Below are 16,781 nucleotides of genomic sequence, written 5' to 3'. Positions count from 1 at the left end.
ATTGGACTCTGGAGCAGTGGAAACACGTTCTCTGGAGTGATGAATCACACTTCACCATCTGTCAGTCCGGCGGACATAATCTAGGTTTGGTGGATGCCAAGAGAGAACGCTACCTGCCTGAATGCATAGTGACAACTGGTGGAGAGGGTGGAGGATAAATAATGGTCTGGGACTGTTATTCATGGTTTGGGCCCTTAGTTCCAGTGAAGGGAAATCTTAACGCTACAGCATACAAAGACATTCTAGATAACTCTGTGCTTCCAACTTTGTGGCAACATTTTGGGAAGTTTCAGCATGATAATGCCCCTGTGTACAAGTAAGGTCCATACAGAAATGTTTAGTCGATCGGTGTGGAATAACTTTACTGGCCTGCACAGAGCCCTGACCTCAACCCCATCAAACACCTTTGGGATGAATTGGAATGCTGACTGGGAGCCAGGCCTAATCGCCCAAAATCTGTGCTCAACCTCACTAATGCTCTTGTGGCTGAATGGAACCAATGCCCACAGCAATGTTCCGGCATCTAGTGGAAAGCCTTCCCAGAAGAGTGGAGGCTATTATAGCAGCAAAACACCATATTAATGCCCATGATTTGGAATGAGATGTTTGATGAGCAGGTGTCCAAATACTTTTGGCCATGTGGTGTACTATACATGTCTTGGAAACCGGTCCATAATGTTCAAGGTGCATTACCAATACTTCTCTCTCAGTTCTTTGAGGAATAAAATCTTTGTTGGTTTTACTCGCCAGACATCAGCTGCAGTGATATTGAAACATGTTTGAAATATATTTGATCTGTTTACAATGACTAAATTGTGCAATTGTAGGCTGAATGGTTGTTGAAGAACGCTGTTTTTGTTTGGCATAGCCCCTGATAATATGGCAACAGTAGCCCCTGATAGGGCAACAGTAGCAGTCTGTTGAGTTGCTATTAATTTATGTGTTTACAATAAGGCCCCGTGTTCAAACAAGCCACCGGCCACATTAAGTGCCGCCCCCCTGAAAGGAATGGCAGCTTACCAGCGGTGGTGTTGGTCGTGTTGACAAGGCTGCCCTCTCGCAAACCATGCCGTCATCGCGCTTGACATAGCAACCCAACTCCCGGGCCGAGGGGAAAATCCTACTTGCCCCCCGACCCCCACTAGAGGTGTAGAATTCCATGCCCCCCAACCCCTCCCGTACCTGTTATCTGACCTGGCTACTCGTTTTGGGACCTTGTTGCTAGAGAGAGCAGGGTTTTTCTAGTGGGCCCTGAGAAGGCCTGAGCTAGGAGACCTTAAAGGCCTGCTGTTGGCATTGAGCCTTAAACAGCTCTCTTGGCTGTCAATGCTACAGCATTATTATCAGCCTCTGTCTGACTGACTGTCTATGTCTGTGTGAGATGATATCACAGTGAACACTATGTTGATAGCCTTACGTGACTCTGCTGCAGAGACTCATCCAATTGGAGATGCAGATGCCAGGAAGATTCTGTCACTTTGATGCCATCCTCAAAGTCGGGACTCGGACGGGATTGAAATGACTCGTTGTATAGAAAAGCTATACCAAAACATTTCTCCCCTGAATGTTGCCATCCTGTTGTATATTAATAGACCTAATGGATTGCTCCCACAGAGTGTTCTTTTGAGAGATGCAAGCAGAAATGTAAGAAGAGTTTTGTCAGGGTGAGTGGCTCAGGTATTTAAGAGGCGTATTACATTTGAGGATTATTTGTGTGGTTTTGCAGCACAACTGTCCTGTGGGGAATGTGGACTTGCAGGGAAGGACCGCTCTACACGACGCTGGTGAGAAACAGTTTGGATCCTCCTCTCCTCTGTCATTACAGTAGATGCCTTTTACTTCTCTACTTTCTCTAATCTGGTGTAATGAGCTGCCCAAGAGATCCTAATGAACACTGGCAGACAGATGTCGGTACATAGATGTGCTTTGAATTGACGATTGATGACCCAATGCAGTATTACACTGTACGACATTCACTTCACATACTATCATGACAGGTTCCTGATAGATTGATAGGTTCCTGATAGATTGATAGGTTCCTGAGAGATTGATAGGAACATGATAGGTTCTTGGTAGATTGATAGGAATATGATAGATTGATAGAATGATAGGAACATGATGGAATGATCGGAACATGATAGAATAATAGAATCCTGACATAATCCTGATAGATTGATAGGAACATGATGGAATGATAGGATCCTGATAGATTGATAGGAACATGATGGAATGATAGGATCCTGATAGATTGATAGGAGCATGATGGGATCCTGATGGATTGCTAGGAACATAATAGTTTGATAGGGACATGATAGATTGATAGGAACATGATAGAATGATAGTATCCTGATAGATTGATAGGAACATGATATATTGATAGAATGATACAATCCTGATAGAATGATAGGAACATGATATAATGATAGGAACATGATCGAATGATAGTATCCTGATAGATTGATAGGAACATGATAGATTGATACAATTCTGATAGAATGATAGGAACATGATAGAATGATAGGAACACGATAGAATGATAGGAACATGATAGAATGATAGGAACATGATAGAATGATAGTATCCCGATAGATTGATAGGAACATGATATAATGATAGGAACATGATAGAATGATAGTATCCTGGTAGATTGATAGGAACATGATAGAATGATACAATCCTGATAGAATGATAGGAACATGATATAATGATAGGAACACGATAGAATGATAGTATCCTGATATATTGATAGGAACATGATAGATTGATACAATTCTGATAGAATGATAGTATCCTGATAGATTGATAGGAACACGATAGATTAACACGTCTGCTCTTCAGTAATATGATCAGATTTTCTTGAATGTTCTCCACTTCCGATGCTTGAAGAGATTATTTGCTCTGATATAGAAATGACCTGTCAATACTACAGGAGCTCAATATGAGCTGAACAAAGTCCTTTAAGGCAAATATGAACACAAACACCCCATTCTGTCTCTTTGTAGTGCTGTACAACAACAACCTCCAGTACATTGGAATCACATATAGATTCACCTGTTGCCACATGTTTATCCTTACCGTACCTCTGCATGCGAGATGTAAACGTGCCAGGGTGAATGCCTGCTGCACAGGATTCATTTCTCATTACTATACCAGTCCCGTACTGAGCTCTGTGTTCATTACTATACCAGTCCTGTACTGAGCTCTGTGTTCATTACTATACCAGTCCTGTACTGAGCTCTGTGTTCATTACTATACTAGTCCCGTACTGAGCTCTGTGTTCATTACTATACCAGTCCTGTACTGAGCTCTGTGTTCATTACTATACCAGTCCTGTACTGAGCTCTGTGCTCATTACTATACCAGTCCCGTACTGAGCTCTGTGCTCATTACTATACCAGTCCCGTACTGAGCTCTGTGCTCATTACTATACCAGTCCCCTACTGAGCTCTGTGCTCATTACTATACCAGTCCCCTACTGAGCTCTGTGCTCATTACTATACCAGTCCCGTACTGAGCTCTGTGTTCATTACTATACCGGTCCCGTACTGAGCTCTGTGCTCATTACTATACCAGTCCCGTACTGAGCTCTGTGTTCATTACTATACCGGTCCCGTACTGAGCTCTGTGCTCATTACTATACCAGTCCCGTACTGAGCTCTGTGTTCATTACTATACCAGTCCCGTACTGAGCTCTGTGTTCATTACTATACCAGTCCCGTACTGAGCTCTGTGTTCATTACTATACCAGTCCCGTACTGAGCTCTGTGTTCATTACTATACCAGTCCCGTACTGAGCTCTGTGCTCATTACTATACCAGTCCCGTACTGAGCTCTGTGCTCATTACTATACCAGTCCCCTACTGAGCTCTGTGCTCATTACTATACCAGTCCCCTACTGAGCTCTGTGTTCATTACTATACCAGTCCCCTACTGAGCTCTGTGTTCATTACTATACCAGTCCCGTACTGAGCTCTGTGTTCATTACTATACCAGTCCCGTACTGAGCTCTGTGCTCATTACTATACCAGTCCCGTACTGAGCTCTGTGCTCATTACTATACCAGTCCCGTACTGAGCTCTGTGCTCATTACTATACCAGTCCCGTACTGAGCTCTGTGCTCATTACTATACCAGTCCCGTACTGAGCTCTGTGTTCATTACTATACCAGTTCCGTACTGAGCTCTGTGTTCATTACTATACCAGTCCCGTACTGAGCTCTGTGTTCATTACTATACCAGTCCCGTACTGAGCTCTGTGTTCATTACTATACCAGTCCCGTACTGAGCTCTGTGCTCATTACTATACCAGTCCCGTACTGAGCTCTGTGCTCATTACTATACCAGTCCCGTACTGAGCTCTGTGCTCATTACTATACCAGTCCCGTACTGAGCTCTGTGCTCATTACTATACCAGTCCCGTACTGAGCTCTGTGTTCATTACTATACCAGTCCCGTACTGAGCTCGGTGCTCATTACTATACCAGTCCCGTACTGAGCTCTGTGCTCATTACTATACCAGTCCCGTACTGAGCTCTGTGCTCATTACTATACCAGTCCCGTACTGAGCTCTGTGCTCATTACTATACCAGTCCCGTACTGAGCTCTGTGTTCATTACTATACCAGTCCTGTACTGAGCTCTGTGCTCATTACTATACCAGTCCCGTACTGAGCTCTGTGTTCATTACTATACCAGTCCCGTACTGAGCTCTGTGTTCATTACTATACCAGTCCCGTACTGAGCTCTGTGCTCATTACTATACCAGTCCCGTACTGAGCTCTGTGTTCATTACTATACCAGTCCCGTACTGAGCTCTGTGCTCATTACTATACCAGTCCCGTACTGAGCTCTGTGCTCATCATTTTGATGGCAAGAACCTGGAATGATGAAGGCGCACTGCTGTCCGTGTGCTTGCTGACGTGAAATAATGGTTTATTTGTGTGTCCAAGTGATGGCAGGCTGCTCCTCTAGCGTCAAACTACTGTGTGACAGCGGGGCCTCTGTAAACGCAAGTGATTTTGTGAGTATTGTTGTCCAATTCATTCACACCTATGCTGCTCTACATTTATCCTTAACGGACTACTGTAGTAATGAGATAATCATCACAGCCGTGAATCACTAGCTCTGTTCTCTGTGTGTGTGTGTGTGTGTGTGTGTGTACTGCAGGATGGGCGGACTCCTCTGGTGCTGGCTACCCAGATGTGCCATCCACACATCTGCCGGCTGCTGTTGGAGCGAGGGGCCGACATCGCCATCCGTGACAAACAAAACAAGTAAGCTGGTCCACCCAGGGTCCACAAAGCATCACAGCTAGCTACTAAATGACATGTATTCAAATCTTCACTTGTTATTCACTTGCAGTGTGTATTGATGGGGTTCACTTACAGTGTGTATTGATGGGGTTCACTTACAGTGTGTATTGATGGGGTTCACTTACAGTGTGTATTGATGGGGTTCACTTACAGTGTGTATTGATGGGGTTCACTTACAGTGTGTATTGATGGGGTTCACTTACAGTGTATTGATGGGGTTCAGTTACAGTGTATTGATGGGGTTCAGTTACAGTGTGTATTGATGGGGTTCACTTACAGTGTTTATTGATGGGGTTCAGTTACAGTGTTTATTGATGGGGTTCAGTTACAGTGTATTGATGGGGTTCACTTACAGTGTATTGATGGGGTTCACTTACAGTGTATTGATGGGGTTCACTTACAGTGTTTATTGATGGGGTTCACTTACAGTGTTTATTGATGGGGTTCACTTACAGTGTTTATTGATGGGGTTCACTTACAGTGTTTATTGATGGGGTTCACTTACAGTGTTTATTGATGGGGTTCACTTACAGTGTATTGATGGGGTTCACTTACAGTGTATTGATGGGGTTCACTTACAGTGTGTATTGATGGGGTTCACTTACAGTGTGTATTGATGGGGTTCACTTACAGTGTGTATTGATGGGGTTCACTTACAGTGTGTATTGATGGGGTTCACTTACAGTGTGTATTGATGGGGTTCACTTACAGTGTGTATTGATGGGGTTCAGTTACAGTGTGTATTGATGGGGTTCAGTTACAGTGTGTATTGATGGGGTTCAGTTACAGTGTATTGATGGGGTTCAGTTACAGTGTGTATTGATTGGGTTCAGTTACAGTGTATTGATGGGGTTCAGTTACAGTGTATTGATGGGGTTCAGTTACAGTGTATTGATGGGGTTCAGTTACAGTGTATTGATGGGGTTCAGTTACAGTGTGTATTGATGGGGTTCAGTCAGTGTGTATTGATGGGGTTCACTTACAGTGTGTATTGATGGGGTTCAGTCAGTGTGTATTGATGGGGTTCACTTACAGTGTGTATTGATGGGGTTCAGTTACAGTGTGTATTGATGGGGTTCAGTTACAGTGTATTGATGGGGTTCAGTTACAGTGTGTATTGATGGGGTTCAGTTACAGTGTGTATTGATGGGGTTCAGTTACAGTGTATTGATGGGGTTCAGTTACAGTGTATTGATGGGGTTCAGTTACAGTGTGTATTGATTGGGTTCAGTTACAGTGTATTGATGGGGTTCAGTTACAGTGTGTATTGATGGGGTTCAGTTACAGTGTATTGATGGGGTTCACTTAGTGTTTATTGATGGGGTTCAGTTACAGTGTATTGATGGGGTTCACTTACAGTGTGTATTGATGGGGTTCAGTTACAGTGTATTGATGGGGTTCACTTACAGTGTGTATTGATGGGGTTCACTTACAGTGTATTGATGGGGTTCACTTACAGTGTGTATTGATGGGGTTCACTTACAGTGTGTATTGATGGGGTTCAGTTACAGTGTGTATTGATGGGGTTCAGTTACAGTGTGTATTGATGGGGTTCAGTTACAGTGTATTGATGGGGTTCAGTTACAGTGTGTATTGATGGGGTTCACTTACAGTGTGTATTGATGGGGTTCACTTACAGTGTGTATTGATGGGGTTCACTTACAGTGTGTATTGATGGGGTTCAGTTACAGTGTTTATTGATGGGGTTCAGTTACAGTGTGTATTGATGGGGTTCACTTACAGTGTGTATTGATGGGGTTCACTTACAGTGTGTATTGATGGGGTTCACTTACAGTGTGTATTGATGGGGTTCACTTACAGTGTGTATTGATGGGGTTCACTTACAGTGTGTATTGATGGGGTTCACTTACAGTGTGTATTGATGGGGTTCACTTACAGTGTGTATTGATGGGGTTCAGTTACAGTGTATTGATGGGGTTCAGTTACAGTGTGTATTGATTGGGTTCAGTTACAGTGTATTGATGGGGTTCAGTTACAGTGTGTATTGATGGGGTTCAGTTACAGTGTATTGATGGGGTTCACTTAGTGTTTATTGATGGGGTTCAGTTACAGTGTATTGATGGGGTTCACTTACAGTGTGTATTGATGGGGTTCAGTTACAGTGTATTGATGGGGTTCACTTACAGTGTGTATTGATGGGGTTCACTTACAGTGTATTGATGGGGTTCACTTACAGTGTATTGATGGGGTTCAGTTACAGTGTGTATTGATGGGGTTCAGTTACAGTGTGTATTGATGGGGTTCAGTTACAGTGTATTGATGGGGTTCAGTTACAGTGTGTATTGATGGGGTTCAGTTACAGTGTGTATTGATGGGGTTCAGTTACAGTGTTTATTGATGGGGTTCAGTTACAGTGTGTGTTGATGGGGTTCAGTTACAGTGTGTATTGATGGGGTTCAGTTACAGTGTGTATTGATGGGGTTCAGTTACAGTGTGTATTGATGGGGTTCACTTACAGTGTGTATTGATGGGGTTCACTTACAGTGTGTGTTGATGGGGTTCAGTTACAGTGTGTGTTGATGGGGTTCAGTTACAGTGTGTGTTGATGGGGTTCAGTTACAGTGTGTGTTGATGGGGTTCAGTTACAGTGTGTATTGATGGGGTTCAGTTACAGTGTGTATTGATGGGGTTCAGTTACAGTGTGTGTTGATGGGGTTCAGTTACAGTGTGTATTGATGGGGTTCACTTGCAGTGTGTATTGATGGGGTTCACTTACAGTGTGTATTGATGTGTCAGTGATGCATCTGTCTGGCCTCTATAGACTTTGCTTTGTAGCCTACTCTTCAATACATTTCATTATGGAGGAAATTCAATTATTCATATATCTGTGTGTGTGTGTTTCCAGGACCGCTCTGACCCTGGGCTGTGAGTATGGCTGTAAGGACGCGGTGGAGGTCCTTCTGAAGAGCGGTGCCGACGTGACGGCCGTGGACAGCTTTGGCCACGACTGTTTCCACTACGCCCGCCTCAGCAAGAACCAGGAGCTGGTCAGCCTTTTCAAGACCTACCTCGACAACGTCACCAAAGGTCAGAGCACGGCTGTGTCCCGATTTGACCTATGCCCTAGGTACTCCTGTAGATGTGTTTTTCACCCTGTGTGAGGGCTGCCCTGTGGACAAAAGGCCACATTTCATTTTCCTGTTTAAACCTTCAGCGATGTTCAAAACTGTGAAACAAGTTTCATCGACTTCAAATACTATAATCATCGTCCATGTCTGGCAGGGAGAGGGAGGTTTTGATGTTTTTCTGTGTCTTTCAAATGAGAACTCGATGTTTTCTTAGCCTCAGTAGGGGGGAGACAGGAGCAGCTAGCCCAGAATGAAGAGGTTCTGAGATGTTTCTATCTGCAGTGTAAGCTGTAACTCTGCCGGTGCCTCAGAAATACAGAAACCACAGGAGACTGCTGAAAACACACATTCAACCAGAAGATCAAAATGAGAGCAAGGAAAAAGTAAAAAATAACATGTCTATTGAAAACACTGGGTTAAAAAGTCACGCTGCAGAGAAAGTAAAGTTATTAACAGAATGAAATGGACTGGGGGAAATTTGCAGCAAAGGTGAAAAAAAGGATTGTGCTTTTAAGGAAGGTAACCTGAGTTCAAGTGTGTCAGCTTTCTTCTTTCAGAGGGAATTTAAGGTTGTTCATTCAGCGCGGCATGTGGCTTTGCAGAGTGTTTTAATGTGGGTTTTTATCAAGGCTATGTGAAATAGAGTACATAAAATGTCCCCAACAGATCCCCTTCATGTGAACTTTGTGTATAGAGCCATGCATTTATCAAAGTTCCTAGGCCGTCATTGAAAATAAGAATTTGTTCTTAACTGACTTGCCTAGTTAAATAAAGGTAAAATTAAAAAAGGCCCACTCAACTAGAACCCTAGGTAAAGGGCCCACTCAACTAGAACCCTAGGTAAAGGGGCCCCACTCAACTAGAACCCTAGGTAAAGGGCCCACTCAACTAGAACCCTAGGTAAAGGGCCCACTCAACTAGAACCCTAGGTAAAGGGGTCCACTCAACTAGAACCCTAGGTAAAGGGGCCCACTCAACTAGAACCCTAGGTAAAGGGCCAACTCAACTAGAACCCTAGGTAAAGGGGCCCACTCAACTAGAACCCTAGGTAAAGGGGCCCCACTCAACTAGAACCCTAGGTAAAGGGGCCCACTCAACTAGAACCCTAGGTAAAGGGCCCACTCAACTAGAACCCTAGGTAAAGGGGCCCACTCCACTAGAACCCTAGGTAAATTGCATCTAATCAAATTCTACTCTTTAGCACTTTAGTCTACATTTGTCAGAAACTAGAATTGCCTTTTCTCCTAGTATCTGGTGCACCATCAGTCATTTACCCTACTTAACAATTATCTTGTTGTGGCAAATTGATGTCCTTGGTTTGTGGGAGGCGGCTTTAGATGGCTTCATGGGATTTCTCCCACACCTGTTGTTTGTTTTCACACTCAGTGCTCATTTGAGATTGGTTTCTCATCAAGCCTTTAATCATCATTACTGTGGCGTAGTTGCTTTTTTTTGTTGGATAAAATGTTTGTGCCCGTGTGAAAGTACTGTCCTTGTATCACTTCATTTCAACTTCTCTCTTCAGTCTCCTGAAGACTTGGTGATGACAAAACACATTGTATAGATTTAAATCATCAACGACATGAGTGACGGGCTGCTCTGACGTGTGTAAACGGACCCTTTAATTGTTTCTCATTGTATCCACAGCAAAAGAAGCTGCCAAAATGGAGCAGAAAAAGCGACAGGTAACATCGCATTGCTCACTTTAATTGCCAACCTTCATACTGATTTCAGATCAGATTTAAAACAACACACATCCCCACAGACAATATCTCCTAGATCCTAGGGCAATGCCTCTCCTGCTATGTTGCCCTCTGAGCTGTTGATTAGACTGTAGTTGTTATTGTTGAGCTGTATAGTAATCACTTGACATTTCTACTGTTATTTCCTCTGGGTGAATCCATTGTTGAAAAGGTGAGCCGGCTCATAGGCTTACCAAAGGTTTGACGTGAGCCCCATCAAGCAAATAGGATGGGTTTTTATTATCGATTCTGTTATCGCTTCCTCGTCAAGGCACTTCCTGGGTCATGTGTTCTGTATACATGGAGCGATAGACGGTATCTGTGAGGTCTGAACAAGCCGATCCCAACAATACCGCATAAGTTCAGTTTCTGCTCTATTGAATCTGACCACATTCACCACTCATTGATTTAATATTGAATCTGACCACATTCACCACTCATTGATTTAATATTGAATCTGACCACATTCGCCACTCATTGATTTAATATTGAATCTGACCACATTCGCCACTCATTGATTTAATATTGAATCTGACCACATTCACCACTCATTGATTTAATATTGAATCTGACCACATTCACCACTCATTGATTTAATATTGAATCTGACCACATTCACCACTCATTGATTTAATATTGAATCTGACCACATTCACCACTCATTGATTTAATATTGAATCTGATCACATTCGCCACTCATTGATTTAATATTGAATCTGACCACATTCACCACTCATTGATTTAATATTGAATCTGATCACATTCGCCACTCATTGATTTAATATTGAATCTGACCACATTCACCACTCATTGATTTAATATTGAATCTGATCACATTCGCCACTCATTGATTTAATATTGAATCTGATCACACTCATTGATTTAATCTTGAATAGAGACGGTCACAAGTGTTTTTACAAAATCACTGTTGTGTTGAAGCTGTTTGCTTAATGGTGTATTACCATGCGGTAAACAGTGAGTTGTCATGTTTTACACTGTTTCCTGTGGAGGCCAAGTGACTCACACTCCGACATTCAGTTGGACATTACTGCCACCTAGTGACGAGATGGATAATCGTAGTTCATTCATTAATGTCACTGCCACCAGAGAAACTGTATATAAGGAAATCTCTTACCCTGCTACCACTAGCCATCAGCCCCCCCCCCCCCGGTCGATCATGGCTAAATGATAACCTGTGTCTCCACAGCACTCAGTGGAGATGACTGAACAGGCCGAAGCCAACGTGAGGGTGAGTACAATTGTTTTTTTTCTGCATACGTTCAATATTGAATTTGATAGGCCAGCTACATTGAGTTTGACCTCGTAGTCCTTTGTGATGGACAGGGATGTAATTACCCGGTCTGAATGTATGAGGACATTAAGCAAGATGTACCCAGCAGTATATAGGGGAATATATAGGCTGGCCTGAGCATCAGCGTGACATGATTCTACAATGTCCAGGATAATTGAAGGTACTAGTGAATGTATATTTACTGTTGGATCTAATTAAACAGATCTATAGATGTTTTCAACTCAGCGGTTACTGTCTGCCCTGAGATTGGAATGTTGGGGGTTTGATCCCAGGTCAAGTCATACCAAAGACTCTAAAAAGGGACCTGATGCCGCTGTGCTTGGCACTCAGCAATAAGAAGATGGATTGGGGGTAAAGGCGTCCGTATGCTTCCCAACTGAAACAATTCGGGAAGAGTTTGTACATATTTTATATTTTGTGCCGTTTTTTTTGTTAGTTTTGGACTCCGGTGAGGGTTTTTTCGGGTGTTCGGGCACACAATGTTTTCTAGAGGCAAGCCAAGTTCGGAGCCAAGGTCTACACCCCTTCGTCGGTGATTGGTCAACAGTAGGGGTTCTTCAATGAGAGACGATTCGTTTTCATGCCCAATTTTTCATTGAGAAATATTGCACCAAACATCTTAGTTAGATGTTACATTTCCACGACTATGAGCTTCTCTGCAAAAACGTCAAAATGAATTTCTTCAGGTATCTTCAGGTAGTGTATTCTGGCTACGGCATCTCAAAATGAACAAACAGTACGATTGCTGCGTTTTTCTCATTTTTAAAGCGAATGTCTTTTAAGGGAGTATGCAAGCAACTCTCGTTGGGTTGGGGTTGCCGAGTTCAGCTAGGAGCCAGCCGAACAGAGGGATGCTGACGCGTTAAGGCCCTGTGACAGACTAGCATCCTGCCCAGGGGGTGTACATGTACTTCAAGCTGACTCATGCGACAGAAACATTTGATAGGATCCTGCCCTATGGGCTGCTCTGGCTTGGAGAAGGGTTACTTAGAGATTTGTGTGATTTGACTTGTAAATGGATTGTGACTTCTAATGTTTGTCAGGACCTGGAGAGACAGAACGAGAGCCAGCAGGAGACTCTGAGGAAGTTTCACCTGGAGCAGAGGACTCTGATGGACAAGGTCAAACTACTGCAGCAGCAGCTCAGCCAGGTACACACACACACACACACACACACACACACACACACACACACACACACACAAAGGTGTGTAGACAACTTCTTGACTAACACGGAAAGTCACTGAGAGGGGAATCAAACACAGTTTGTGCTTCAAGAGAAACATAAGAACTTGGACGGTGACAGGCACTATATATGGTAATGAGTTATTTGTCAAACCCTCTGATACTTAACTTGTAATCCTCTATATCCTGTGCAGGAAAAACATACAGTGGAATGCATCCATAAAGAGGTAAGGACAGCCACATAACTCAATTGTTTGGGGTGGGAAGACAAAATGAAACATTTTACCTATAGATTAGAGAGTTGAATTAGCATGCCTGTTTGTGTTTGTGAGAATGTGGAAAGATTTGATTGGATACCAGGCCATAGCTGTATTCATCTGAAAGTTACTGTCCTCAAATGCAACTAAAGTTGCTAGGCTGTTGATCTGCTCTAAAGCTCCACGTTGTGTTTGTGCTGAATTAGAGGGAACAGCTGAAGCTCTTACTGAGTGCCAAGGACAGGGAGGAGGGGGCTCGGGCCCCAGAGACTGTCAAGGTTCAGCTCAGGAGCCACATGGTGAGGGACCACAGCCAAATGCCAACCCTGCTACACAGCATATGAAATCATCATGGGGTTTTACATAATAATAATACTAAGAGCTCTTGCTTAGGTTGTCTAAGGTTGTGCTTGAATGTGAACATACTGTATGTTCTATGTGTTTTCAGGGGGACTACTCTGGCCAGTCTGTTATCAAAGGTGAGTGAGCTCTCTTTAAATGTGAGATATCGGAGAATAAGAGATCCAATCAGAGGATCTGAATTGAAAAAAGACCTCTTCTGAATCATCTCCGTATTTGTTCTGGCAGGAAAAGACAATGTCCTCGTCAAACAATCTCACAGCCTGGATTCAGCGCAGGTAAACCTGACTTCTTCGCTTTTTTTCTAGAGCATTATGGACCGCAATGACAAGGAAACTGTCATGAAGTATGAAAAACACGCAGACCATATCTGCTGTGTATTCTAGTCCAGTCAGCAACCATGAGCTTATCAACTCTCTGACAGCCAAATAAACGGCGGAATTCTCATTTCGTCCTGTCAGCTGTTTGCCCCCCCCCAGCAAATGAGAGATTTATTCTCTTAAACCACTGCAGGTATTTTTTTGATTTTGGGCTCAACTTTTAAATTGATATTTTTTTATCCTATTGTAGCCTTCACATCTTCTCAGTATTCTCGTGTCGCTATAGTGGAACTGACTAAGTCAGCTCTCATTGCAAAACCAATATTGGACTGACACTGCTGTGAGTGAGAAATAGGTGTGCGAAGTGTATGTAAATTGCACAATCATTCCACACACATTAAACTTTTGTTCCTGCTGTAGGTGCTGCAGTCGTCCGGTCTGTCACACTCACTGTCCCGTCCCCTGGAGCTTGCGGGACGTCCTAGCGTGGGCTGGGACCCAGTCGAGGAGGTGGAGGCCCTGCGGCGCGAGCTGGAGACGGTGAGGAGGCGGCAGCAGACTGCCGAGGAAGAGGCTCTTCGCCTGCAGGCGGCACTGGCCCGCAAAAGCCAGGAGTGCCAAGAGCTGGTCCAGAGCCGGGAGACCATCCAACGGCAGGCAGACCGGCAGGTCCAGGAGCTGGAGGAGGCACTGGGGGACGTCCAGAAGAGGATGCTGGACTCTGAAGCCAAGGTCAAGCAGCTCCAGGCCCACGTGGTGGCGGTCAAGGAGCACCTAGGAGGCCAGGCGGCCGACGAGCTCCGTGCCCAGCTCCACGATGTCAAGGCCAAGTACGAGGGCGCCTCGGCCGAGGTGGGGCGCGTGCGTAACCACCTGAAGCAGAGTGAGAAGGCCCTGGAAGAGTACAAGAGCAGCGAGGGCCAGCTGGCGGTGGAGGCAGAGCGGCTGGGCCTGGAGCTGACCGCCTTGCGGGAGGAGCGGGATGAGCTGGCAGAGGCTGTGCTGGACATGGAGGCCCTCATTAAGGAGACCCGGGCACGGCAGGGAGAGAAGGTTGTGCCGGCAGAGAAGTTCGACAACATGAAGAACCTGCTGAGCAATGCGGTGGATGAGAAGGAGCGTCAGCTGGCAGAGCTGCGGGAGGACTATGACCGTGTGCTGGAGGAGGTGGCTGAGCTACACAGGGAAATGGACAGCCAGCAAACCCAGGCCGGGACAGGGGCGGTCCCCCTGCAGGAGCATGAGAGGATGAGGACGACCCTGGAGGAACAGAGTTCCTCCATGAAGAGGAGGCTGGCGGACATAACTGCCAAGAGCCAGGCACTGATCCGCCAGGTAGAGGAGAGCGAGGAGGAGCGGGAAATGCTCCAGGAGCAGCTGGAGGAGCTCAACAGCAGGGTGGAGGCCAACTTCATCCCCCTCAAGGCCCATGAAGAGGCCAAGAGCGCCCTGGAGAGAGCTGTGGAGGAGCTAGAGGAGAGGCTGGTGGAGGCCGCAGAAAGGAACGGCCAGGCCGAGGTGCAGATCCAGAGGCTACAAACGGAGAGGGTCACCCTGTGTGAGAGCGTCACCAGCCTACAGAGCGCTACCGTGCCCTCTGAGAAGTTCCGGAGCGAAGTGGGTGCCCTGAATGCTCGCAACGCTGAACTGGTGAAGGAACTGGAAGTGCTCCAGAAGAGGTTTGAAGAGAGAGAGAAGGAGCTGGCCCAGGTCACTGCCAAGAACCAGTCTCTGAAACAGAGCCTAAATGGAGAGTACGTGTCCAGAGAGAAACATGAGCAAGTGAATTCGGAGCTGAGTGCTGCTTTGGAGAAGGCCAAGGCTGAGCTCTCCAAAGTGGAGAAGGAGAGCAAAGAAAGTGAGGAAGAGTTGCAGAAGGTGAAAGAGGGTAGTGCAGAGTTGAAAGAGAAGCTGGAGAATGTTCAGGTGATGATAGAAAATGACTATGTGTGCCTTATAGACCATGAAGCTGTAAGGGTTAAGTTGAGCAATGCTGTTGTTGAGGCGGAGCATCGTGCCAAAGAGGCGTTGGCAAGCTACCAGTCTGCCCAAGATGGGACAGTAAAGCTTCACCAAGAAATGGAGGCGCAGAAGAAAGAACTAGACACCATCCAGGAAGCTATCCAGGCCAAGTTTGTTCCGTTGACTGCCATAGAGGAGAGGGAGAACTCCTACAACACCAAGCTGAAAGACTTGACAGGAAAGCTCTCGGAGATGCAAGAGAAGTACAACCAGGAGAAGTTGGAGGGGGAACGTCACAAGCAGGAGAAAGAGAAACTGAAAGTGCAGATGGAGTCTGTGCAGCAGAGAATGGAGACAGGCTTTGTCGCCAGTGAAAAGCACAAGGAGGTGGAAGATGAGTACAGGGGTAAAATGGAGGAGCTGGCGCTGAGGTTGGTAGACCTGGAGCAGCAGTACAAAGATGTGACTGTGCAGAGGGCCGAGCTGGAGGAGCAGAACGCCCTGTGTAACACTGACATCCAGAGCCTGCAGCAGCGCCTGGAATCCGAGTCGGCCCGGCTGGAACACTATGAGGCCGAGCACCAAGCCCTGAGGGGCACCATCCACCAAGCCCAGGACGAGTGCCAGAAAGCCAGGGAGGCCCAGCGTGGGGAGGCCCAGAGAGCCTGCGCCTTGGAGAAGGAGCTCCAGGGATGCTCCGGGGACCAGGCCGTCCTCCTGCAGCAGCATGCTCAGGCCAAGGAGGCCCTGGAGGGGCAGGTGGCCCAGCTACTCGCTTCCCTTCGCCAGGAGCAGGAGACCAGCGCCCAGAGGGCCCAGAACGTGGCAGCCCTGCAGTCAGAGCTGCTCCGGGCCACCCAGGCCCTGGACGAACTCGGAGGAAGAGAGGACCAGTTGAGCCAGCTGAAGGCCGAGAAGCAGCGTCTGCAGGAAGAGACGGCGGCGTTGGGGGAGAGGCTATCTGGGCTGGCGGAGCAGTGCGAGGTGCTCCACCATGAGGTGGCCCAGGCCAGGGAGGACGAGTGCAGGGCCAGAGAGGACAAGTCCAGGGCCAGGGTGGAAACTGAGACCCTGCAGGAGAAGAGCAACACCATGGATAAGGAGATCCGGGAGCTGAAGGAGAGGTACGAGGAGTCGCTCAGCACCATCGGGGAGTTTCAGAGGAGGATCCAGATGTCGGCGGAGCAGACCGAGGTCAAAGACAAAAAGGTAGGAGAAATATTCTGCATTGAATTGTCGGCCAT

At 46.0% G+C, this 16,781-nt stretch overlaps 1 protein-coding gene across 2 annotated transcripts in view; it reads left to right on the top strand.

Annotated features, from left to right (window-relative positions):
- Positions 1–16,781, top strand: part of LOC116359595 (uveal autoantigen with coiled-coil domains and ankyrin repeats protein) — a 73,608-nt gene that overhangs the window by 50,193 nt on the left and 6,634 nt on the right. For both annotated transcript variants that reach the window (XM_031812458.1, XM_031812459.1), the window contains exons 5-16: positions 1,727–1,784; positions 4,948–5,018; positions 5,165–5,271; positions 8,177–8,358; positions 10,047–10,084; positions 11,349–11,390; positions 12,497–12,604; positions 12,833–12,865; positions 13,102–13,194; positions 13,344–13,374; positions 13,484–13,533; positions 13,996–16,746. In XM_031812458.1, coding sequence (XP_031668318.1) covers positions 1,727–1,784; positions 4,948–5,018; positions 5,165–5,271; positions 8,177–8,358; positions 10,047–10,084; positions 11,349–11,390; positions 12,497–12,604; positions 12,833–12,865; positions 13,102–13,194; positions 13,344–13,374; positions 13,484–13,533; positions 13,996–16,746 — 3,564 coding nt within the window. The remainder of the gene's footprint in view (positions 1–1,726; positions 1,785–4,947; positions 5,019–5,164; positions 5,272–8,176; positions 8,359–10,046; positions 10,085–11,348; positions 11,391–12,496; positions 12,605–12,832; positions 12,866–13,101; positions 13,195–13,343; positions 13,375–13,483; positions 13,534–13,995; positions 16,747–16,781) is intronic.

The sequence above is a fragment of the Oncorhynchus kisutch genome, unplaced genomic scaffold (genome assembly GCF_002021735.2).
Source record: "Oncorhynchus kisutch isolate 150728-3 unplaced genomic scaffold, Okis_V2 Okis03b-Okis08b_hom, whole genome shotgun sequence".
Classification (NCBI taxonomy): domain Eukaryota; kingdom Metazoa; phylum Chordata; class Actinopteri; order Salmoniformes; family Salmonidae; genus Oncorhynchus; species Oncorhynchus kisutch.
This window is presented reverse-complemented; position numbering and strand designations above follow the sequence as displayed.